The sequence below is a fragment of the Chanodichthys erythropterus genome, chromosome 20 (genome assembly GCF_024489055.1).
Source record: "Chanodichthys erythropterus isolate Z2021 chromosome 20, ASM2448905v1, whole genome shotgun sequence".
Classification (NCBI taxonomy): domain Eukaryota; kingdom Metazoa; phylum Chordata; class Actinopteri; order Cypriniformes; family Xenocyprididae; genus Chanodichthys; species Chanodichthys erythropterus.
In genome coordinates, this window is record NC_090240.1 from 28,052,652 (window position 1) to 28,077,316 (window position 24,665).

Here is a 24,665-nt window from a genome sequence, read left to right on the forward strand (position 1 = left end):
CTGCCTGTTTACCTTGTTTAACGACTGCTACCTGCCTTGTGATATCTCTGCCTGTTCCCTGGATTACCCTGTTCTGTCTGCCGCCTGCCCTGATTCTCTGCCTGGTATTGACCTTGTTATTGCCTTGTCTACGTTATCCCTGTTGCTGTTATCTGACCATTGGCTGTACGACTACGATTACTCATTAAAGCTGCATATGGATCTCCCCGAGTCCGCTGCCTCGTTACAGAAGACTTCGCCAGATCACGATCCAGCAGCCATGCATTGTTTGTCTTCTGAGCTCTCCACTCAGGCCAGCGTACTGGCGGTCCACCACCAGCAGCTCACGCGTCTTACCTCTATCACAGAGGAGCTGGTCAAAATGCTGCAGAGTAAGTGGATGACGCAAGCCGAATCAAGTCCGCCATTAACCACGCCGCCTGCGGCAGCGGCTCCTGTCCAGACCGCCACCAGCAGCCCGCGTCTCGCCTTTCCCGACAAATACGATGGTTCTCCCGCAAAGGTTTCCTAATCCAGTGTTCACTATTCCTGTCCCAGCAACCGACTCTCTACCCCACTGACGAGAGCCGCATTGCCCTCATCTGCTCACTCCTCACGGGGAAAGCACTCGAGTGGGCGACTACTGTTTGGGAGAACGGTCAGTCTTCATATTCCTCTCTAGACTCCTTCCTACAATGTTTCCGTCAAGATTTCGAACACGTCAAGGGAGGGAAGGAGGCTGGTGAACTTGTTTTGGCACTCCGCCAGGGTAAACAAACGGCCGCTGAATACGCCCTCTCTTTTCGCACTCTGGCTGCACAAATTTCGTGGGTGGATGACACACTCAAACTTCTTTTCTGAAAAGGACTTAACATGGATTTACAGTCTGAGTTGGCTTGCCGGGATGAGGGAAGATCATTGAATGGATTTATTGATCTCGCTATTCGTATTGAACAGGGCGTTCTAGACGCCCTGTCAAAAACCAAGCTTCCACTGCAGCAGCCAATTCTCCCATCTCTGAGCCAGAACTCATGCAGATTGGCACCACTCACCTGTCATTAGAGGAGAGAGAAAGACGCATGCAACAACATTTGTGTCTCTACTGTGGTCAGTCCGGTCACATGCGAGCGTCCTGCCCCACGAGACCCACCAGTCGCGGCACCACGGCGGTGAGTGCACATTCTAACTCCTCTAACATTAAGATTGCTGCAACACTAATACACCATGAACAAGTACTGCAGACAGAGGCTATGATCGATTCTGGGGCCGCTGGCAACTTCATGGAAATAAATTTCGCACAAACTCACAACATTCCTTTAATTCCCTGTACTTCTGTTTTATCAGTGGCGGCGCTAGACGGATGCCCCCTAGGGACTGGACGGGTGCGTTACACTTCTGATGACGTCATTCTTCTCATAGGGTCCCTGCATAAAGAATCTCTCTGTTTCTTCCTGATTGAATCGCCTCAGCATCCGCTCATTCTTGGTTCCCCCTGGCCCAGAGAACATAATCCACAGATTTCCTGGGCTGACAATCAGATTACTCAGGGGTCGGCCACCTGTCTACAGACCTGTATCCAAACCCCCACTCGTCCTGAGACACAGGTACCCACTTCACTCCAGAACAAACTGCCTCCTTCATATTATGATCTCATTGAGGTCTGCAGTAAGATCCAGGCAGCTCAACTTCCTCCTCACCATGATAGTGACTGTGCCATTGATCTGCTGCCCGGTACCACGCCCCCCAAGGGGCGCATTTTTCCCCTTTCCCAGTCTGAAGCAATGAAAAAATATATTGACGAGGAATTAACCAAGGGATTTATCCAACCTTCAACGTCTCCCGCTTCAGCTGGATTCTTTTTCGTTAAGAAGAAGGATGGAGGATTAAGACCGTGCATTGATTATCGAGGGCTCAATGACATCACCATCAAATTCTGCTATCCGCTGCCTCTAGTTCCCGCTGCCCTGGAACAACTACGTTCAGCACACTTCTTCGCCAAGCTCGACCTACGCAGTGCATATAATCTCATCCGAATCCGCAAGGGGGACGAGTGGAAGATCGCCTTCTCCACCACATCCGGGCACTACGAGTACCGGGTTATGCCCTTCGGGCTGGTCAATAGTCCGTCAGTGTTCCAGGCTTTCATCATTGATGTCTTCCGGGATATGCTGAACAGGTGGGTGATCGTCTACATAGATGACATCCTCATATATTCGAACTCCTTCTCTGAACATGCAGCACGTCCAAGCAGTTCTCCAACGCCTAATCCATCATCAACTTTACGTTAAACTGGAAAAACACGAATTCCACCAGACATCCACATCCTTTCTGGGTTACATCATCAGTGCGGAGGGGGTTGCTATGGACCATGACAAGGTTCAGGCAGTACTGAATTGGCCATTGCCCACCACATTAAAGGAGTTGCAGCGCTTCCTTGGGTTTGCTAATTTCTATAGAAGATTAATTCGAAATTTCAGCCTCATCGCAGCGCCTCTCACATCTATGTTCAAGAGAACTAACCATAAACTCGAGTGGACACCGGCGGCTACAGAAGCGTTCCGGAAGCTAAAGGAACTGTTTACTTCTGCGCCCATCCTGCATTATCCAGACCCCGAGAGAAAGTTCATTGTGGAAATTGATGCCTCTAGCACTGGTATTGGCACGATATTGTCACAGAGATAGGGCAACCCCTCCTAAATTGTTCCTTTGTGCTTTCTATTCTTGAAAACTTACCCCTCCAGAACAGAACTATGATGTTGGGAACCGTGAATTGCTGGCCATGAAGGCGGCCATGGAGCACTGGCGGCACTGGCTGGAGGGAAGCAAACATCCTTTCACCGTCCTGACTGATCACCGCAACCTGGAGTACCTGAGATCCGCCAAGCGCCTCAACCATCGTCAGGCCAGATGGGCATTATTCTTCACACGTTTCCAATTCAATGTAACTTACCGTCCTGGCTCAAAGAACACAAAGGCAGATGCACTCTCACTGCAATTCAAATCCAGTCTCACTCCACCGTCTAATGAACCCATACTGCCCGCAACTATTCTCCTCGCACCTGTACAATGGGACATCATGGCTGAAATAACTGAAGCCCAATGACAGGAGCCCATTCCCGCAGATTGCCCAGCTTCGCTCACTTACGTCCCTTCCACACTTTTGTCAGCGAGTCTTTCAGGAGATTTATATGTCACCCAGCAGTGGGCACCCAGGCATTGCCGCAACTACCCAGCTGGTAACCAATCGCTTCTGGTGGTCAACTCTGTCTTCAGACATTGTCACTTACGTTTGTCAAACTACAAAAGCCCTCCGTCACTCATCTGCAGGCCTTCTCCAATCTATACCGATTCCACAACCCTGGTCTCACATTGCTGTTGACTTCATCACCGACTTACCCAACTCCCAAGGTTATACCACCATACTCACCGTAATCGATCGCTTCTCCAAGGCCTGCCTTGCAATAAACTCAGTCCCAGGTACGTGGGTCCATTCAAAATCTTACGACAAATAACTCCAGTATCCTATTGTCTAGAATTACCATCTGAATACCGTATCTCACCCACCTTCCATGTGTCTCTGCTTAAGCCCGCAGGTGGTCCGAGAGGAGGGGAGAGCCTAGAGGGGACCCGTGACCAGAGACCCCCTCCAATCATCGTGGACTCCAGACGCCGGGGTCGTGCTTTACAGTATCTGGTCGACTGGGAGGGGTTCGGCCCAGAGGAGAGGTCCTGGATCAATGCTGACGACATACTGGACCCAAATCTCATCACTGAATTTCACAGGACCCATCCGGAGCATCCGGCCCCCCGGCCTTGTGGGAGACCCAGGCGTCAACATCTATCTCGCTTCAGGAGCCGCTCGCAGGGAGGGGGCTCTGTCACAGAAACGGTCTCTGTGGCTCCCTCCGATTGCCACTTGAGGGCACCATCACCGGAATACTAACCTGTCATGGAACTACAACTCCCACACCACGTACCTGGGCTGATTACACCTCCACCTAATACACATTAGCTGGACTATAAAAGACTCTCATGTCCCATCATGCTTCGAGAAGTCTTGTTTTGCCTTGCATACATTTCTGAGCGTTTACCCTGTTTTCTGCTATCTTGTGTATGACCCTGGACTGCCTGTTTAACGATTGCCGCCTACCTTGTGATATCTCTGCCTGTTCCCTGGATTACCCTGTTCTGTCTGCCGCCTGCCCTGATTCTCTGCCTGGTATTGACCTTGTTATTGCCTTGCCTGAGTCCGCTGCCTCATTACAGATATACTGTATTTGCATAATTTATTGTACACATAAAAAAGGGTGCCCAATGTATTGTGCTAATATATTAAGGGATTTTCTGTATTAATTTTTCACAAGCGTTTTACCCAAATTTTGTAGTGTTTTAGAGTTAAGGGAAATGTCCATAAAAATAACGGATAACATACTGGCAGAAAATTTACAGTACCTTTTCCATTTTTCTACAGATTTCTTTATTACAGTCAGGGTTGCCAACTCACGCATCTGGCGTGACACTCACGCTTTCAGCATCAATCTCACGCTCTCACGCACACGCAAGAAATGTCACGCCAAAATCCATTCTTCTCCCCTCTCAATCCGTTACTTTCTGTTGATGACTAGACCACAGCGTATTAATGACAGGAGAGGAGTTTAAGGCCCACAGCTGTTACATCTCCCTACAACGTTCTCACTGCAGTATTCTCTGATCGTTGATTGGCTGAAAACCTTGCACCTGATACGTCAGTTGCGTGTGAGAAGTGAGAGAGAGCCCCGGCCGCGCGCGCGCACTCAATATACAGAGCGGCCAAAGCGTCAAGCACAGAACGTCTTCAGCACTCCCGGATCGTGCACACTCCGCCGCTGGCCAGGCTGCTTCTGCTTTACACACCATGGCCGTTATTTTCTCGAGAAAAGGAGTTTTCTCATAGTGTTTGCAACGCAATACTCGTTCCCTTATCTCTCAGGGAACCGAGGTTACGTAAGTAACCGAGTACCTTATATACGTTTTGTTATATAACAACCTATATGACAACTTTTGCACATTTATCAGCTATACATTCATTCAGTGTTTTCCATTAATGACCCTCTGTTGCCGCCACCGTTTCATAATGAACTGAAAATTTAAAACATACTACGTTTGCCAACGAACTAAAATCGAAACTGTGATATGGCTTTGTGCCTTTATAAAACAGCAAAAGACTGTGCTGCGTGTTTTAAAGAGAAGAGCGCGCATTTGTGCACGCGATCAGCTGGTGATATGTGATCAAAATAAACGCTCAAGGATATCTTTTAAAAAGAAATGAGAACAAAAGTATTGTAAAAAAAAAAAAATGTTTGAACCCTTTTTAATGTCCAGGTACAAGTCAATGCTGTTTCTTTGTTCAATTTACACACTGTACATGGGTTGAAGCTCTTAATTTTGAGTTTCCAGAGTGCACCAGATTGATGCATTTAACCTTAAAATGTACAAAATTTTCTTCCGGGGGGGCCTGCCCCCCGACCCCCCTAGCGGAGGTACATCCAACAAAGTTTTACAAATTATAGTGTCAAATAATGTACATTTTCATATGACAACAAAAGCTCCTTTCATGTCATTAAAGCTATTAATAGAACATTGAAATGTCTTTGGACAAATATAGATTTGGAATAAGCCCCTAATGTTTACAATGTCTGGCTCCGCCCCCGTCAGGTAACAAAACTGACAAAAAATAAAATAAATTATTTCACCCCAATGATACTAAGTAAACATGGACTGACATTGATTTTTAAAATTAGGGTTACCAAACATTTTCTCCGCGCACACGCGTCTCACTCCAGCCAAAGTCCCAAAGTTGGCAACCCTGTACAGTGTACTGATATCTAGGAAAAAATTTGGTCAGGATAATTCAGGCCCCATCAGAAAACGTAATTTCTTAAAGGTGCCCTAGATTCAAAAATTGAATTTATCTTGGCATAGTTGAATAACAAGAGTTCAGTACATGGAAATGACATACAGTGAGTCTCAAACTCCACTGTTTCCTCCTCCTTATATAAATCTCATTTGTTTAAACGACCTCCGAAGAACAGGCGAATCTCAACATAACACTGTTACGTAACAGTCGGGGTGTACGCCCCAATATTTGCATAATGCCAGCCCATGTTCCCAACATTATAAAAGGCATTAGACAAGGGCAGCCAGTTAACGTCTGGAGCTGCACACAGCCGAATCATCAGACTAGGTAAGCAAGAACAACAGCGAAAAATGGCAGATGGAGCAATAATAACTGACATAATCCATGATAGCATGATATTTTTACTGATATTTGTAAATTGTCTATCTAAATGTTTCGTTAGCATGTTGCTAATGTACTGTTAAATTAGGTTAAAGTTACCATCGTTTCTTACTGTATTCACGGAGACAAGAGCCGTCGCTATTTTCATTTTTTAAACACTTGCAGTCTGTATAATGCATAAACACAACTTCATTCTTTATAAATCTCTCCAACAGTGTAGCATTAGCCGTTAGCCACGAAGACCAGCCTCAAATTCATTCAGAATAAAACTTTTAACATCCAAATAAATACTTTACTCACATAATTCGAAGCATGCAAGCAGCATGCATGACGAACATCTTGTAAAGATCCATTTGAGGGTTATATTAGCTGTGTGAACTTTGTAAATGCGCTGTAATATAGTCGACAGCTTGTGTGGCAGGAAGCACGCGTCTTAAAGGGGCGGCGCCGAGTGTAAATCGGTGCATAGTTAATGATGCCCCAAAATAGGCAGTTAAAAAAATTAATTAAAAAAAATCTATGGGGTATTTTGAGCTGAAACTTCACAGACACATTCAGGAGACACCTTAGACTTATATTACATCTTGTGAAAGAACGTTCTTGGGAACCTTTAAAATTAAAACTTCTAGCTTCTGAACAAGGCTGCATCTCAACTACTAGCACTAGTTTTACTTTATATTAGTGCTGCGTTCGATACTATAAAATCATGGCATACTCTTGAATCGATTACACTAGTATTCAGGGACAGGCATTAAAGTGGTTTAGATCATACCTATCTGATGTTACCATTTTGTCTATTTATATGGAATTTTCCAAGTTAATGTCAGTAAATTATGGAGTGCCGCAAGGGTCTGTTTTAGGCCCTCTGCTATTTTCAATACACATGCTGCCATTTGGTAATATTATTTGAAAGTAGCATGCAATTAGTTTCCACTGTTATGCTGAAGATACTCAGTTATATATTTCACCACGACCAGATAAAATCTCTAAATTATCCAAGTTGACAGTGTGTTAAAAATATAAAAAAATAAAAAATACAGCATTTTGCATTTGGTTCCTCTCTGGAATAGCCTTCCTGATAATGTTTGGGCCAAAACAGGAAATTAGAGTCATTAGTTTTGAATGTCATCTGCACGCAACTTGTAGGTCCTTAAAATAAGCTTTCATGAGTAGCTGATAAAACATAGAGATGATGATGATGATGATGATGATAAGGTCAAAGGTTGGCATACACTACCAAAACAAATGTACAGGGTTACTTACCCCATCTGTATTGTTGTACTGTTGAGCAGGTTCACAATTTTACATACCTCTGATATGATGAGAACCACAATGCAAAGACAATGTCAGGTTAATCTTTAACAGCTGTTCTGTATGACTATGTTTATCTTTATGGCCCAATAAACTGACAGGACAATCACAGCTGACACTTTCATTTCCACTGGAGTTGAAACCTCCAAATGACAATGTTAAATGTTTAAACCTTTACCTTTAATTTGATTACTATGTACTTCCCCAGGAAATTATGTATTACCCATTATTTATCATGTGTGCCTGACACAGACTTGGTCTCCAGTGGTCAAGTGAAGGATTGTGTAATAGATTTCTCTTTATTTTTGTGGGAAAAGGGGAACAGGACTAAACATATTTAATTCCATTACAAAACAAATAACAAATCATGAAACAGTGTGTGGTAATATATTTCAACACAGATTGTGAACTTCCTTCAGTTATTGCACAGTGTCCTGAATTATGGTCAATATTAAGTAGGCTAACAAAAAGGAAAGCACACAGTGTTATTTGTTTACCACAAGAAATGTGACTAAATGAGATGGAATAGCCTTCTTGATGCTACATTCTCATGATTAACTGCGCTGGTATTTCTTAGACAAAGTAATTGTAATGATACAATACAATACAGAACTTACATAGACTGTGGATTCTCAGTGTTAGATGAATAGCCTATATATTTGTGTGCGTCCATCGATGTTTGTGGCAGAGCTGGTGTTGAGGTCGAGAATCTGCTAAATTAATTCTGCCCTCTAGTGGAGAATATCGGCATGACAGCCTCCCAATGGGCGCGTTACCCAAATTTGAAAATCCTGTCATTGTTTACTCACTCTGTTTCCTACTCATATGTGGGATATATGTGAGCTATGGAGGACAAGATTATTGTCTGTCACATCTTTCATGACTTCATAAGACGTAAGCCTACATTAGTGAATGAATCGTATGGTCCACCTTTTTTAATGGTGCTTTTATTGTGTATTTTTGCCCTTTTTGAGCTTGATGAACCGCTGTTGTGATATTTACTGTAATTATGACAAAGTCATTAATTCACTTCATGATGCATTTTAATAACTATTGCACTACAACGCTTATGATAGTACTCTTACCTGACCAAAAATATATACAATAACCAACATATACATCATACGACAATAAGCAGCTGAGGGTTAGATTGTATTTTGTGTGAGATTAAATGGTTTGTAGTCCATTAATGTGACCTACAGAACAGCAAACACAGATCAATACAGAGAAAATGGTACTATAGAAAATAAAATATGAGAATTAGTGGCAACTATCAGTGATATCAAACACTAAGTAACAAAGCATTGTGGAAGTTCTTGATGCTCAACATCTCTTCAGCAGATGTCTATGTTAAGTACATCTGTGTGAACTGATCCTGAATGTTATTTTATTAACTGAACATGAGTTTGCTCAGCAAAGCAAGCTTCCATCAGCCATTTCTTTTCAGTCTTCTTATCAACATGATAAACACATCATGACATCTTTGCTTGGCTTCCTCTCATGTGATTTGTGGATTTGAAAAAACAATTCTGATTGGCACTTTTTCTGTAAACCCCCAGAAACACTGTTTTACCTTTAAAACACACCTATATACATCATTTCCAGCCTGTCTAACAGATTAAATGAATCATAGTCTCAGTCCGTCTATGTAAAAAGTGGTTTAATCAGACACTATGAGCTCTAAGCAAAAGAGTAGATGGCCACAGGAGATGTGGGCTCAGAACTGTCATGGTACGGGCTCCTGTCGATGTTCCTCTTACTGACACCAGTGTACTCTCCGATAAAGGAGCCATCCTCGTTAAACTCAACCTCTTCCCCTTCACCGTACTCCATGAGGCTGTCGTCACTGTTCGTTCTCCTGCCAATGTGCTCGATCGCACCTTGACTGCGTCCCTGTCGACTTTCCTCCTCACTGAAGGGGAAATGATTCATTTGAGATGAGTTTTAAAGGTAAGGACATCTCCATTGTTCCAAATAATGTTTCAAACGACTCTTGAAGAGATACATACCGTCTGCTATAGGGCATGGTGGACACTCGTGCTATCCTGCAGTAGATATAGAGGTCAAAACATCACAATTCATATAATGTAAACAAAGCCATGACATATAAAACACAAAAAACATGACAACAATACTACTGTTAAACACTACTGTTCAAAAGTTTGGGATCAGTTAAGACTTTTTAATGTTTTTGAAAAGAAGTCTCTTATGCTTACTTATTTGATCAAAAATACAGTAAAAACAGTAATACTGTGAAATATTATTTCAATTAAAATAAACTATCTGAATATATTGACATGTTTATTCATGTGATGGCAAAGCTGAATTTTCAGCATCATTACTCCAGTGTTCAGTGTCACATGATGATCATTCTAATAAGCTGATTTTGTTCAGGATTCTTTAATAGAAAATCACAAAAGAACAGCATTTATTTGAAGCAGAAATCTTGTTTATAAATGTCTTTACTGATACTTTTGATAAATTTAAAAGGAACACTCCACTTTTTCTAAACTGGGCTCATTTTCCAACTCCTCTAGAGTAAACAGTTTTACCATTTTTGAATCCATTCAGCCGATCTCCGGTTCTGGCGGTACCACTTTTAGCATAGCTTAGCATAGTTCATTGAATCTTATTAGACCGTTAGCATCTTGCATCAAAGAGCTTTTAAAACTTGACTCTACATCATGTACTAAAACCGACGGAAAATGAAAAGTTGCGATTTTCTAGGCCGATACGGCTAGGAACTATACTCTCATTCTGGCGTAATAATCAAGGAACTTTGCTGCCGTACCATGAGTGCAGCAGGCGCAATGATATTACGCAGCGCCTCTCACAAATGTCTCTATGGTTGCAAGGCACGCTCCCTGTGCAAAAAGGGGGTCACAGCCGCTGCGTAATATCATCGTGTCTACTGAACCCATGGTACGGCAGCAAAGTTCCCTGATTATTACGCCGGAATGAGAGTATAGCTCCTAGCCGTATCGGCCTAGAAAATCATAACTTTTCATTTTCAGTCAGTCTTAGTACACAATGTAACTACAGAAGTGTCAAGTTTTAAATGGGACAAATATTGAAACTTTTTGGTCATTTTTGAGCGAGATGCTAATGGTCGAATCAGATTCAATGAACTATGCTAAGCTATGCTAAAAGTGGTACCGCCAGAACCGGAGATCGGCTGAATGGATTCAAAAACAGTAAAACTGTTTACTCTAGAGGAGTTGGAAAATGAGCCTATTTAAAAAAAAAAAGTGGAGTGTTCCTTTAAAGGTGCAGTGTGTTTTAGCAGCCTCTAGAGGTGAGGTTGCGAAATTGCAACCAACGGCTCAGTCCACCGCTCACACCTCCCTTTCGAAGCACATAGAGAAGCTACGGTGGCCAACACAGGACAAAGATGTCATCATCTGAAACAGCAGAGAGTAGCCAGTGAAGCAAATGCACTCTGTAGAGCAGTTTGTCCGTTTAGGGCTACTGTAGAATCATAGCGGCGCAAAATGGCGATTTCGATGTAAGGGGACCCGCGGTGTATGTAGATAGAAATGGCTCATTCTGAGTTAGTAAAAACCATAACGGTTCATTATGCAAGATCTTTATACACCACTGAAAACATAGTTATGTATTTTATATTGCATTTCTGTCGAAAGATCCTCCTAAATATTACACACTGGACCTTTAAAGCATCCTTGGTGTATAAAAGTATCAATTTACCAAACTTTTGAATGGTAGTGTAAAAATATTAATTGTAGTTAAACAAATAAGACAATTTAAAAAGGTCAACTCTTGTTATATATGACATGTATCATACCTCTCAAGAGACCTTCAGCGGTCCAATCGCAACAGACATAAAAAATAAATAAAGGAGGAATGAAGAAAGTGAGAAATGTTTGATGGATGGAGTGATGAATTATGAATTGGGAGGGGAGAAATGGGAAAATTACTGTGGCATACATTATAATACTCCAAATCAACCTTTGCTAATGTGAATATGTTATGATGTGAATGATAGGATTATTTTTCTCCCTTTAGAGTTTCTCACATGCTGTTTTCATGTAAGTGCATCACTGAAAATAAACTGTGCCGCCTGTAGTAAATAAACTTAATAAAACTTTTAACATTTTTAAAATCAAATAGAAAGTCCTGGGATTTTACGTAGAGCTTCTCATCAAACGCAATCACCTGTAATCAAACGTTCCATTCTCTCTATCATCCATTGGCTCCAGTGCAAAGTCCTTCTTGTCCCGCACTTACAAAAACAAACAGACAAAAGAATATTATATTATATTATATTATATTATATTATATTATATTATATGCATAATTATTAATTTTTGTAACTTGTCTCATGTAATTTCTATTGCACCTGGGTACTTTCCTCCTCGGCTCCTCTTGATGAAAAAGACTATGAGCATGATGAGAACGAGGAGAGCAATCGCACACATTAAGCCAATGAACCAACCCTGCGTCACAATGTCCACTTGGTCCCGGGTATATTCTGTTCAAGCACACAGGCGGTCATGCAGACATGTTAGGAATCATTGCAAGTTTACAGAACAATAATCTTATGAACTATGTAGCCGAAAAATTACCCTCAGTTGTAAAATGGGGTGATTCCTCTGTGAAAGCCTCGCCGACTCCAGCCTCGGTTTGTGCTGCCAGTGAGAACTTGTATCGAGTGTATCGGTCCAAACGGCGCAGAGAGAAGTATGTGATGTTAGGAGGAATGTATTCCACTTGGATTCTGTCCCCCAGAGTGATGTTCACTACAGAGAAAATATCATTAAATAAATGATGTGTCAAATTGTCATTTTATAGTGAGAAACATCAAAATGTTAATTAACCCCTTAACTGTCACCGTCCCGCAAGCAGGAAGCTTGGCGTAGTTTTAATTTATTGCCTTTTTTGTATCACATATTTTAGTAATCATCATAAATTAGGTAGCATTTGAAAGCTTAAAAACCCAGAATTCATCCTGTGAAAACTGTTTTGAAATTGGACATTGGTTTACCATGGAAATGGTACTTAAATCTTTTAAGCGGGCTCTTCACCCTAGTGGGCGTTGTCATATTTCATATTACAAAATTTTCTAATCTTGACAAAACACATATCGTCGGAAAGGTCTGAATCTCAAGCTTCCATATTTGGTGTCTGTTTTGTGAAAGAAGTGGTATTTGGATAGAAATGTATTCATTTGTTACAGGAGAAAGCATAAAAAAAAAGTTCACTGGAATGTTGATGACACCCGGTGGCTATTTTTGGTACAACACAAACAAAATCTCATGGGAACTTTATTTTTGGAACACAACTTAGACATATGGCTTTGATTTTATATCAATTTCAGAGTATAAATTATTTTGTAAAATATATATATTTTAGTACAGTACATTTGATTTCACTTCAGCCACAATCTGCTGAGTCTTCTTTAAAACAAGACTAAACTTAAGCCTATATTCCAAAGCATTCTTGAATTTTCTACGATTTAAGTTTGGATAGTGCATTTTCATATCAATGCTCAAAAAGGGGTGTGACAGTTAAGAGGTTAAAAAAAAAAAACTATGAAATAAAATGTTGCAGAAATATGTTGTACAAATAATGGGGGGAAAGACATGCAGGAACATGAAGGGTTTGAGTGCAAAATGTGGGACACAACTATTACATAATATTATGTTTTTGATCATTAAAATCAATTAATAATTAAAGTTTGTTACTACAGTGAAATGAATATTAATTCAACAGATTATGCAAAAATTATGATTTGCATGATAAATTGTATGTAATGTACATATATATTACAGTTTAAAAGTTTGGAATCAGTAAGATTTTTATAAAGAAGTTAATATTTTAATATTTAGCAAGGATGCATTCAATTTATAATGCTCCAAATGATTTCCATTTCAAATACATTTTGTTTTGAACTTTCTATTCATCAAAGAAAAGAAATTGTATCTTGTTAAAAAAAAAAAAATTAAGCCACTCAACATAAACATTGATAATAAATGTTTCTTGAGCAGAAAATAAACATATTAGAATGTTTTCTGAAGGATCATGTGACACTGAAGACTGGAGTAATGATGCTGAAAATTCAGCTTTGTCATCACAGGAATAAATTATATTTTAAAAAGTACAATTTTAGAACTATATTGCTGTTTTTACTGTATTTGTGATCAAATAAATGCAGCTTTGGTGAGCATAAGAGGCTTCCTTAAAAAACAAACAAAAAAAAACATGATTTGTGCCTCTGCTTTAAATAAAAGTCATGGGACACCAATGTGATGTAAGTGCACTTACACATCTGATATTTGAGAATGTACCCAGTCAGAATGCCATTGGGTTCTGCAGGTTCCTCCCAGTCCAGATAAATGGTGTCATAGTGCCGGTGCATGATCCTGAACGACCTGGGAACCGTGGGCACTAGAGTGGAGAAACGCATGGATGAAGTCATGCCTGTATGTGTTGGACTTGTCATAATGTTAACTGTGTAAACAGTTTCATACCTCCTTCAGGTGTCTGAAACTCAATGGTGTTGCTGGGTGGACCCTCGTAGCGGTTATTGGCCACTACAATATACATCTTGTAGCTACTATACGGGACAAGACCAGTCAGGGTCCCAGACAGACGCGGTCCATTAGCTTTAAAACTCTTGGTCTTAATCCTCCTGCTCACAATGTGCCAGGGCAGTCGACTGCTCTCTCTCCAGTAATAAACCTGAGAAACCAAACACAGCTCCATTAGCGGCCCATATCATTTACTGTATGGATATGAACTGACCTGTGCAACAAAGAAGCCATACTTTGTACTCCTTTATTTCACCCATGATGTCGGCTCGTGCCACTGGTTCCCAATTGACTGTCAGCTTTGTGCTTTCAATGTCTGACACCCCCAGATCAGACGGAGCGGCAACAGGACCTGTTAGAGAAACCCAATATGAGTTAAACACTGACCAAAATTTCTTTTGTTATGTATGTTAAACCGAACCGATCTGGTTACTTGAGTACATGTGAACTTACGGTCCTCCCCAGAGTAACCAATCACAACAGGGGATTCTGGGCCATAGCCAAAGAAGTTGATGGCCTGAACTTTAATTTCATAGGGCGTGAAGGTATCAGTGTCATAGACGATGTAGCTACACCACCAGTATGTTGTGTAGTTCTTCCACTCCTCCCTTGAATCCCTCCGTCTCCACCAAACCATATAGCCCAGTTTCGGCCCATTCCATTCTCTGTACTCCAGTGGCTTCAGACACAGCAAAAAACATCATAGTTAATATAAATGACATGCATGTGATTACATCACAGTTAACACCTTTGACTAAAATGATCAACATCCATCGATCATCAGTGCATCACCTCCCAGCTGATTTCCATGTTATTTCTGAACACTCCACTTCCAAATCCTTGGATGTTTCTTGGGATGGCATCAGGCACTAAAGCGACAAAACATAAATTTAACATAACATAACATAACATAACATAACATAACATAACATAACATAACATAACATAACATAACATAACATAACATAACATAACATAACATAACATAACATAAAAAGGAAAAAGGACCTACCAGCTCCTCCAGTCTGGTAGTATGCAGATGGCCAGCTGGGTTTACTGGGTCCTATGCCATTTACAGCAATGACCCGAAATCGGTACTCTACGAATGGTGTTAGCTGTAAAACGACAGAGTTCAGGTTCCCTGGGTAACTAGTCAGGTTCTTCCAGCCGCTCGGTATTAGCCAATAGTCTGCAAGGAGATCTTCAGTATATTGAACCAGGTACTCTAAAAGAGAATTAATTCAGAACTAGATTAAAAAGTTTGTCAAGACAAACTTTAAGTTAGCTTGAAAAAGCCGGTCCAGAAAGTTTGAAGTAGTTTTAAAAGTTTTCAGTTTGAAAGTTTAAGTTTTAGTTTAGTAGATAGATAGATAGATAGATAGATAGATAGATAGATAGATAGATAGATAGATAGATAGATAGGTGGTTTCTAGGATTTTACTATGCGGTTGCTGAGGTACTTAGGATGGTTGCTAGGCTGTTGCTATGTGGTTGCTAGGGTACTCGGGTGGTTGCTAGGTGTTGCTATACGGTTGCTAGGGTACACAGAGTGGTTGCTAAGGTGTTGCTAGGCAGTTGCTATGGTAACCTGGGTGGTTGCTAAGGTGCTGCTAGGCAGTTGCTAGGGTGTTGTGGGTGGTTTCTAGGCGGTTGCTATGGTAACCTGGGTGGTTGCTATGATGTTGCTAGGTGGTTGGTAGTTATCACAGATGGTTACTATGGAGTTTTTATAGAGTTATTAGCATGTTCTTACCCCAATTTTGCACTTAGCTAATCACTATTAGCATGTAGCTATTCACTGCTAGCATGTGTAGCATGTTGGAAATCCAGATTGCTAGCATGAGTCAAAAGAGCCAACCGCCATGTCTCTACGATGTTCTGATGCAGAGATATAGATCTTGCAAAACGGTTGCTAGTGTACTCTATTTGGTTGCTAGGGAGTGGCTTGGCAGCTACCAATGATGATACTTCAAAGGCTTCTTGCCAGTATGAATGATATAAACCAACTCCCATGCCTCTACGATATACAGATTTGAAGATATCCCTCTATGCTTTGGGTTGCTAGGGTATTGCTATGAGGTTGCTAGGATATTCTATATATGATAGATAGATAGATAGATAGATAGATAGATAGATAGATAGATAGATAGATAGATAGATAGATAGATAGATAGATAGATAGATAGATAGATAGAGTTTAATGAGTTTGAATGAGTTTCAATGGATTAGAAATAGTACATAGAATGGCACTTGAGTCTAATTGAGTTTGAGTCTAATGGGCTTCCGTAGTTTAAATTTGAATTTTGACAGCTGGAATTTGAAAGTCTTGGCTCATTTGAACATTTCGTCAATGAAAGTCAATGGGATTTTTCCAAGCTTTAATAGTCATTCTTAGGAAAACCGTAAGTCGGATCAGTTAGAAAAGATATAGCAACTCGAGTCAGAACAGTCTGAAGGTCTGACCTGAGTTTGGAGTTTTGTAGAGTTAAAGCTCTAGGACAGTGTTTCTCAACCCTGTCCTGGAGGGCCCCCCAACACTGCACATTTTGAAAGTCTCCTCTGTCTGACACACTCATTTCAGGTAGTGGAGTTTCTTCTAATTGGCTGATGAGTTGAATCAGGTCTGTTTAATTGGGGAGAAAGACAAAACCTGCAGTGTCGGGGGTCCTCCTGGACCAGGGTTGAGAAACACTGCTCTAGGAGGAGTAGCAATCAGAAATTTTAGTCTCAGAAGAAAATAGCATAACAATATGTTGGCTTTTTCAAGCCAACTTAATTATGCCATTGTTAAGACAGATTGTTTGGAATTTTTGTTTGCATCTATGCACCTTTAATAGGATTGTGATTGCTCAGTCCTGGAATCCATGTGAGTCTGACGCTCCTCTCTGATGGGTCTGATATCTCCAAATCACTGGGCGGGTCTGGACGGTCTAAAAGCAAAAGTATACATGAATAATATGCTCATGTTTATACTGTACACATGTATAGAGAGAGTATATGTGCTGGTACCCATAACAATGAGTTTGGCCGAGGCAGTGACCTCCTCCAGTTCACTTTTAACTCTGCAGGTGTAGACTCCTTCATCTCTTCTGTACACATCAGCAATGCTCAGAGAATCCTCATCCTTTGTCATCCTACACAACACAAAGCAGTCAGATACAGTAAACCAAAAGAATAATTAATAACACTTCCCACATGCCTGTGGTCAGATTCAACAGCTTATTGTGTTTACCTTCTTCCTAAGATCAAGAACTTCTTGTCCTTAAGCCAAGTAACGGTTACGTCCAGAGTCGGGTCAAATTTAATCTTACAATCAAAGCGAGCCAGACTCCCTCTTATGACTACAGTAGTGTGTGGGGCACGAACAATTTTAATGGGCTCTATAAAAAATAAAAATAAAAATGCAATCTTTTAACAAGCATCTTATTTTATCATGATATATACACAATACATATGTAAGTAAAATGGAGAATCAAACATCTATAAAGCAACAATTTAGCATTTTTTCAAATGGACACCAGTGCATTTTTATCAGAGATTTCAAAGCAGGATCTGTTCCAGAGACTGACCTTTGACCTCTAGTTGGACCTCCTTCTCATCTCTTCCAATGACATTGCTTGCAATACACACATACGCTCCCTGATCTTGCAGCTTTGTGTTTCTGATTTCCAACGTACCATTTGGAAGAATCTCGTAATGATTTCCCTCTAAGGTACCTAGTCCTCCTTTTGACCTACAGTATATACACACATTGTTTTGATTCTTTTTATGTGCGCTTAAATTTTTTAAAATCATTTATGCTGTTACTCCTCATTTTGTTCGTTCACACCATCACAATAGATATATGTTTTGCTTTTATCCTTGTATTTGTAAAAATTCAAAAGTAAAAACAGACAAGTTTTGGCAAATAATGAAGATAAATGATAGTAAGACAATATATTTACCACCGCAGAGCAGGTTTAGGAGAGCCAAAATATGGGCAGTCTAAATGAGTATTATTGCCTTCTGTTGTCTTAACCAGTTCATCTCTGGGACCCAGCAGACGAGGCTTCATATCTGCAGACAACATTGTAAAGTTGAAAGTACTGCTAATGGTGCATGTAAATGCTAGTGTTTTTCAATCCAGCCTCTTCTAGCTCTTACCCATCACGGCCAAGAAAGCATTTGCCATGATATAGCCATACTGGTTTGAAGCATTGCACTGGAACACAGCAGCGCTGTCTGGAACCACACCACCAAAAATCAAAGTGTCTTCTGAAACCAGCCTGCCTGGACTCTTAGGAGCATCTAAAGAGAACACAGAAAGAGTGAGTGGTAAAAAGCTTTTGCACCTGTTTGCTATTGAAGCTGCTGTTTTTCTCACCACTGATTGGCTCTCCATTGACCAGCCACTGTATCTGGGGTCGAGGAATACCATCAGCTCTGCACACTATACTACCGCTGTCATCACGAGACAGAACCAGACTCTCAGGCTTCTCCACCCAGAACGGAACCGCTGCAAAAGAGAATTGAGAACAGATGTTTATCTTCATTTTGTGATTCTTAAAGGAATACTGAAAATAAAATTGTGTCATTTTTTATTCATCGTCATATTTTTTTCAAACCTGTATGCTGTATTTTTTTTCTTTCTGTGGAACATGAAAAAACATGAAATGTTTTGGTATAGATTTGATAAATAAACTAGTTGTTGACTGAAAACATTCCACTCTACTGAAATTCCCAAATTATACTACAGATTAAAAGCCTGGGGTAAGATTTTATATATATATATTGTTTAAAGAATTTAATACTTTTATTCAGCAAGGATGCATTAAATTGATCAAAAGTGATGGTAATATTATTACAAAATGTTATTGTTCATTTCTATTTCAAATAAATGCTGTTCTTTTGAACTTTCTATTCATCGAAGAATCCTGAAAAATGTATCATGGTTTCCACAAAAATATTAAGCAGTTTTCAACATTGATAACAATAAAGTTTCTTGAGCATAAAATAAGCATTTCTGAATGATTTTGAACACCTATTTTAAATGGTATTTTAAATAATGTTTATGATCAAATAAATGCAGCCTGTCTGAGCATAAGAGACTGAACTTTTTGAAGCATCATAGTAGTAGTCGCAAAGGTAGCCAGTGGAGGAACAGATCTCTCAGATTTCATCAAAAAGATCTTCATTTGTGTTCTAAAGATGAACGAAAGTCTTACGGGTTTGGAACAACATGAAGGTGAGTAATTAATGACAGAATTTTCATTTTGGGGTAAACAAACCCTTTAAAACATCATAAAACAGAACAGATTATGACAGAATTTACATTTTTGGGTGAACCCACATAGTGACAGACATGAACAATAGAAATAAAGTAATGATGTATTCTACATTTGACCCTGACAGTGATGACGTGGTCCAGGCTGCCCATCCTGTTTGAAGCGGTGCAGATGTAGTCTCCTCCATCATCCATGGAGATCTTCTTTATTCTAAGAGTCTTATTAAAATTCTCCAACTTCTTTCCAGTCATAGACATCTCCTCCCAATCTTTAGTCCATTTGATGGAGGGAGTCGGACTACAACGTTAAGAGAGAGTCAGAGATACTAATTTCACAAGGCAATCCAAAAATCAACAGCATACAATTGTTTTCAGAAAACAGAGACGTCATCAAAATGCTTTAAAAACTCACACTCCAGCAGCAAAACACTCCAAAACAAGTTCTTCCCCCAGCATTGCAATTGTTGTGCTGAAAGTTCCTTTTGGTTTCAGAAACTTGGGTGCCGTATGGGCTGCCATGCGAGCTACACAGACATTTGATAGGAAAATTTCAGACTTTACAAATCTGGCCAAAGCATCGGTGACTAGTTAGTGGATCAGTTGAGCCTGTTGAGTGTTTACACTGAAGAAACATAATAAAGAGTCCTAACTCACCATGTGTTAGACTGTTAGATGGTTTTAATCATGGTTCTTCCTCAACTGAACACACACAGAAAAAGGCACAGGTAGAAATATTAAATCAAATTTGCTAAAGTTTCATTCTAAAGCAGAATAAAAATAATTCCTCACACAGACCTGTGAGCACCTGCAGGATGAGGGGAGGTTTCTGCTGGATGGTGTTTGTGAAGGGGAAGCGGGCGACACATACGTAGTTCGTAAGAGCATCTTCTGCTACGATACTGGAGAAGTACAGATCTCCATTCTCTGCCTTTGACACTCGACGATCCTGCCGGATTGGCGTCATAGCTATGGAATAAAGATGAACTTGAAAACAAAATACTGGATGTATATTTAAAGGCTTATTTAAGGTTCAACAAACATCAATAGACTTTTTTCTTGAAATTTAACGACTTTTTTCTCGTAATTTAATGAGTTTATTCTCAACAGTTTATTTAGACTTTTTTCTCGAAAGTTGACGAGTTTTTTCTCATAATTTAATGAGTTTATTCTCAAAATGTTGAGAATAAACTCATTAAATTACGAGAAAAAAAACGTTAATTTTCAAGAAAAAAATCGAAATAATTTAATGAGTTTATTCTCAACATTTTATCTCGACTTTTTTTTCGAAAGTTAACGAGTTTTTTCTCGTAATTTAACAAGTTTTTTCTCAATATTTTATCTCGACTTTTTTTTTCGAAAGTTAAGTTTTTTCTCGTAATTTAATGAGTTTATTCTCAACATTTTATCTCGACTTTTTTCTCGAAAGTTATGTTTTTTCTCGTAATTTAATGAGTTTATTCTCAACATTTTATCGACTTTTTTCTCGAAAGTTAATGAGTTTTTTCTCATAATTTAACAAGTTTATTCTCAACATTTTATCTCGACTTTTTTCTCGAAAGTTAACAAGTTTATTCTCAACATTTTATCTCGACTTTTTTTTCGAAAGTTAAGTTTTTTCTCGTAATTTAATGAGTTTATTCTCAACATTTTATCGACTTTTTTCTCGAAAGTTAATGATTTTTTTTCTCATAATTTAACAAGTTTTTTCTCAACATTTTATCTCGACTTTTTTTTGAAAGTTACGTTTTTTCTCGTAATTTAATGAGTTTATTCTCAACATTTTATCTGCTTTTTTCCTCGAAAGTTAACGAGTTTTTTCTCGTAATTTAATGAGTTCATTCTCAACATTTTATCGACTTTTTTCTCGAAAGTTAATGATTTTTTTCTCATAATTTAACAAGTTTATTCTCAACATTTTATCTCTACTTTTTTCTTGAAATTTCATGACCTTTTCCTCGTAATTTAATGAGTTTATTCTCAACATTTTATCTCGACTTTTTTCTCGAAAGTTAACAAGTTTTTTCTCAACATTTTATCTCGACTTTTTTCTCGAAAGTTAAGTTTTTTCTCGTAATTTAATGAGTTTATTCTCAACATTTTATCGACTTTTTCTCGAAAGTTAATGATTTTTTTCTCGTAATTTAACAAGTTTATTCTCAACATTTTATCTCTACTTTTTTCTTGAAATTTAATGACCTTTTCCTCGTAATTTAATGAGTTTATTCTCAACATTTTATTTCGACTTTTTCTCGAAAGTTAACGAGTACTTTCTCGTAATTTAACAAGTTTATTCTCAACATTTTATCTCGACTTTTTTCTTAAAATGTAACTTTTTTCTCATAATTTAATGAGTTTATTCTCAACATTTTATTTAGACTTTTTTCTCGAAATTTAACAACTTTAATCTCGAGATGTTTTATTTATTTTTTTATTATTGCTTGGCCCTAATCCTCTTCCGTAGATTTCTGCCACTTGGTGGAAAACAAAAACATTTTTAACATGAAAATGACATGAAATTACCTCTATAACCAGGAGATAGCTGCAGAGCACCACTTGTTAGTTCATTAGTTTAATTTCCACTCCCTTTTATAGTTCTTTTAGCATGCCATGTTTTGCTTATGGATTTATTATAAAATTAATATTATAACAAATTTTAGCAATTTTATTGCACTGAAGTATAAAGTATAGCAAGACTAGAAAAAGTCACAAAGTCTCATACAATTTATTTATTAGCTCTAAAAAAAATTAATTCTATTTGAATATGTTTTAAAATGTAATTTATTCTGGTGATGGCTAAGCAGAATTTTCAGAATCATTACTCCAGTGTCACATTATCCTTCAGAAATCATTCTATTATGTTGATTTTCTGCGCAAGAAAGAGTTCTAATTATTATTAATGTTGAAAACAGTTGTGCTGCTTTATATTTTTGTGGAAAGTATGAAACATCTTTTTCAGGACTCTTTGACGAATAAACAGTTCAAAGGAACAGCATTTATTTGAGATAGAAATCTTTAAATGTCTTTACTGTGACTTTTGATTAATTTTAACTGAAAAAAAGTATTAATTTCTTTCTTTTTTTTTCTTTTTTTTTTTTTTTAAATCTTACTGACCCAAAACTTTTAGATTGTAATGCACATCCTAGTACTAAACTCATTAACCTGACTACTAAAGTAACTCTACAGTACTTAATCTTTCATATCAGATCCATCTGAGGCACATACTTACTGCTGTTCAGCCAGTAGGTGTCAGGTTTTGGAGGGCCTACTGGGGGATTGCAGGGAAGGATGAGAGGAAGTCCTACCACCACTGAGACTGGCTCCAGATACTCCTTCAACCAAGTACGGGCCTCTAAACAAAGCATTCATGTTTAAAAATCTATAGAGTAAATGTTATTGTTTAATATTAACAATTGCATGGCATGTATGTAAAGGCTTACTGGAGACGCGCAGATGGATGTGACTGGACAGAGCAGAGCCAAACTCATTAGTCGCTGTGCACTGATAGGCGCCTTCATAGTCATCAGGGCGACCCCAGAAGAAAATCTCTAATGTGCCAGAACGCCGCCTCATGCTGACCTGAGGATCCCGTGCCACATTCAGGTAAACTCCATCACGTGTCCATGTGAACCTATGTACAGTATGTTATCTGTCTATCACACTTCCTCTAACACAACTGTCCAAAATTATTTTAATTTTCATTAAAACTGCATACATTTTACATTGGAATGAGTCTATTTTTATCACCTTTTACACAAACAAATGCAAATCATTATAAGGCAATCAAGTATGTGTAATGAAAGAACTGACATGTATAATTAAGTAATATGAAGTGTGGACACTTACACTGGAGGTGGATTCCCGGTTGCCTCACACTCCACTATAATGGGGTCAACTGGATCTACTATGTGATCTTGAACACTCTCTTTAATGATCATTGGAGGTTGCCTGACTGTGAGGATATACATATAAAAATATAACATTTTAACGAATTAAAAGGACAATGTATAGTAAACAATGCCATGTACCCTTTGGTGACAAGGACCAAAGTAAAAACTGAGTTAAAATTGCAATTCCTCACCCTCAGGAGGAATTTCCAAAGCAAAAATCCATGTTTGCTGTAGGATTGTAAGTATGACAGGAATCCTCCAACACTTCAGAGCTCTCATCGCTGCTGTGTACAGCATCCGTCTTGTTTTGAGGGAACATACGAGCACCAAAATACTAAATATTGCCCTGCTTGCCTTGAATCATCTTGTTTGAATGAAAAAAAAAAGTTATTTCATAATTATTAGTGCTTTTGTATCATTTTGTAAGTGCTGAGTAGGAGTTAATGGTGAACTCTGCAAACGCTCTGACGCATTAAAAATGAAGCAGGCAAACAAACAATTCCACATGCAAATGAATCCACTGCTATTATTGTAAGTCCCCGCCCCCTTCCGCTTTCCGCAACTGTGATTCGTTTCTCACAACAGAGCTATTTGCATTCACGCACCTGCGCATCCTGTGCGTAATTCTACTGCGTCAGTGTTCAAGAAGCGAACAAATACAAACACTTTTATTGTCATATTTACTTCGGATTTTATATGTGTATGTTCAGTATAGTAGGCTATTATATTAATGTATGTTTAAAGACATAAACACCCAAGATAAAAAAAGACCCAAAACAAGAAAATATTCTACTCCTTTGCATGAGTAATTAGGTACGATATATAGCTAGATATGTAAAAAATACATGGGGTCTGCTTGTAAAATAGCCCTGTTTACTGACTTGAGTTCTACTCTTTAAGTTTCATAAGTAAGTAAAGCTGAAAAACGTTACACTGGTGATCCAAGCTACTGTTCATTTGTAAAGGTAATATTCATCTAACAACATAATTGTTCAAATTAACCTACCAACTGAATTGGAGTATCCAGAATTCACAAAATCTTCTTTATCTTTCTCAGCAGGTCATTTCACAATGCTAGGATAAAAATAATGTATAAAACATACATGTTATGTTACACAAATATTCACATTTGTCAAGTAGTAGTACATCTGGAGATTGTTACCTTTTATATCATGTTTCCTCATTATGATGTTAATCTGTTATCATTGCCCATATTCCAAAAATGTAATTCCAATCTTAAATGTTTTGTTGTTGTTGCATTCAAAAAGGTCCAAAACAATGTCAATCCAAGCAGATGTTTTCTGTAATGTATACCTCTCCAACTAACATCCCTCTTCATTGCCCACTCTACCCTTGAACCATGAATGACGCCCCACCCCCTCCATCCCTCTCTCTCTCTC

At 38.9% G+C, this 24,665-nt stretch overlaps 1 protein-coding gene across 2 annotated transcripts; it reads right to left on the bottom strand.

Annotated features, from left to right (window-relative positions):
- Positions 1-9,384: 9,384 nt before the first annotated feature.
- On the bottom strand, positions 9,385-24,580 carry nfascb (neurofascin homolog (chicken) b). 2 transcript variants are annotated; one of them, XR_010892818.1, is made up of 27 exons: positions 24,428-24,580; positions 24,272-24,339; positions 23,457-23,629; positions 23,222-23,327; positions 22,816-23,006; positions 22,605-22,727; positions 20,174-20,344; positions 19,791-19,902; positions 19,492-19,676; positions 18,479-18,610; positions 18,259-18,402; positions 18,060-18,171; positions 17,685-17,848; positions 17,348-17,495; positions 17,125-17,249; positions 16,944-17,045; positions 15,128-15,340; positions 14,908-14,984; positions 14,569-14,794; positions 14,352-14,467; positions 14,056-14,266; positions 13,850-13,972; positions 12,151-12,324; positions 11,925-12,056; positions 11,370-11,807; positions 9,577-9,612; positions 9,385-9,479 (listed from the first exon to the last, which is right to left on the bottom strand). XR_010892818.1 is itself a non-coding variant. In XM_067370633.1 (26 exons), exons 3-26 carry the CDS (start codon positions 23,560-23,562, stop codon positions 11,348-11,350), a joined length of 3,294 nt encoding a protein of 1,097 aa, XP_067226734.1. In that variant the 5' UTR covers positions 23,563-23,629; positions 24,272-24,339; positions 24,428-24,580; the 3' UTR covers positions 10,799-11,347. The 2 variants fall into 2 exon arrangements, 1 of the variants encoding a protein (XP_067226734.1); XM_067370633.1 differs by lacking the exons at positions 9,385-9,479; positions 9,577-9,612 and having other exon boundaries at positions 10,799-11,381; positions 11,741-11,807.
- Positions 24,581-24,665: the final 85 nt, after the last annotated feature.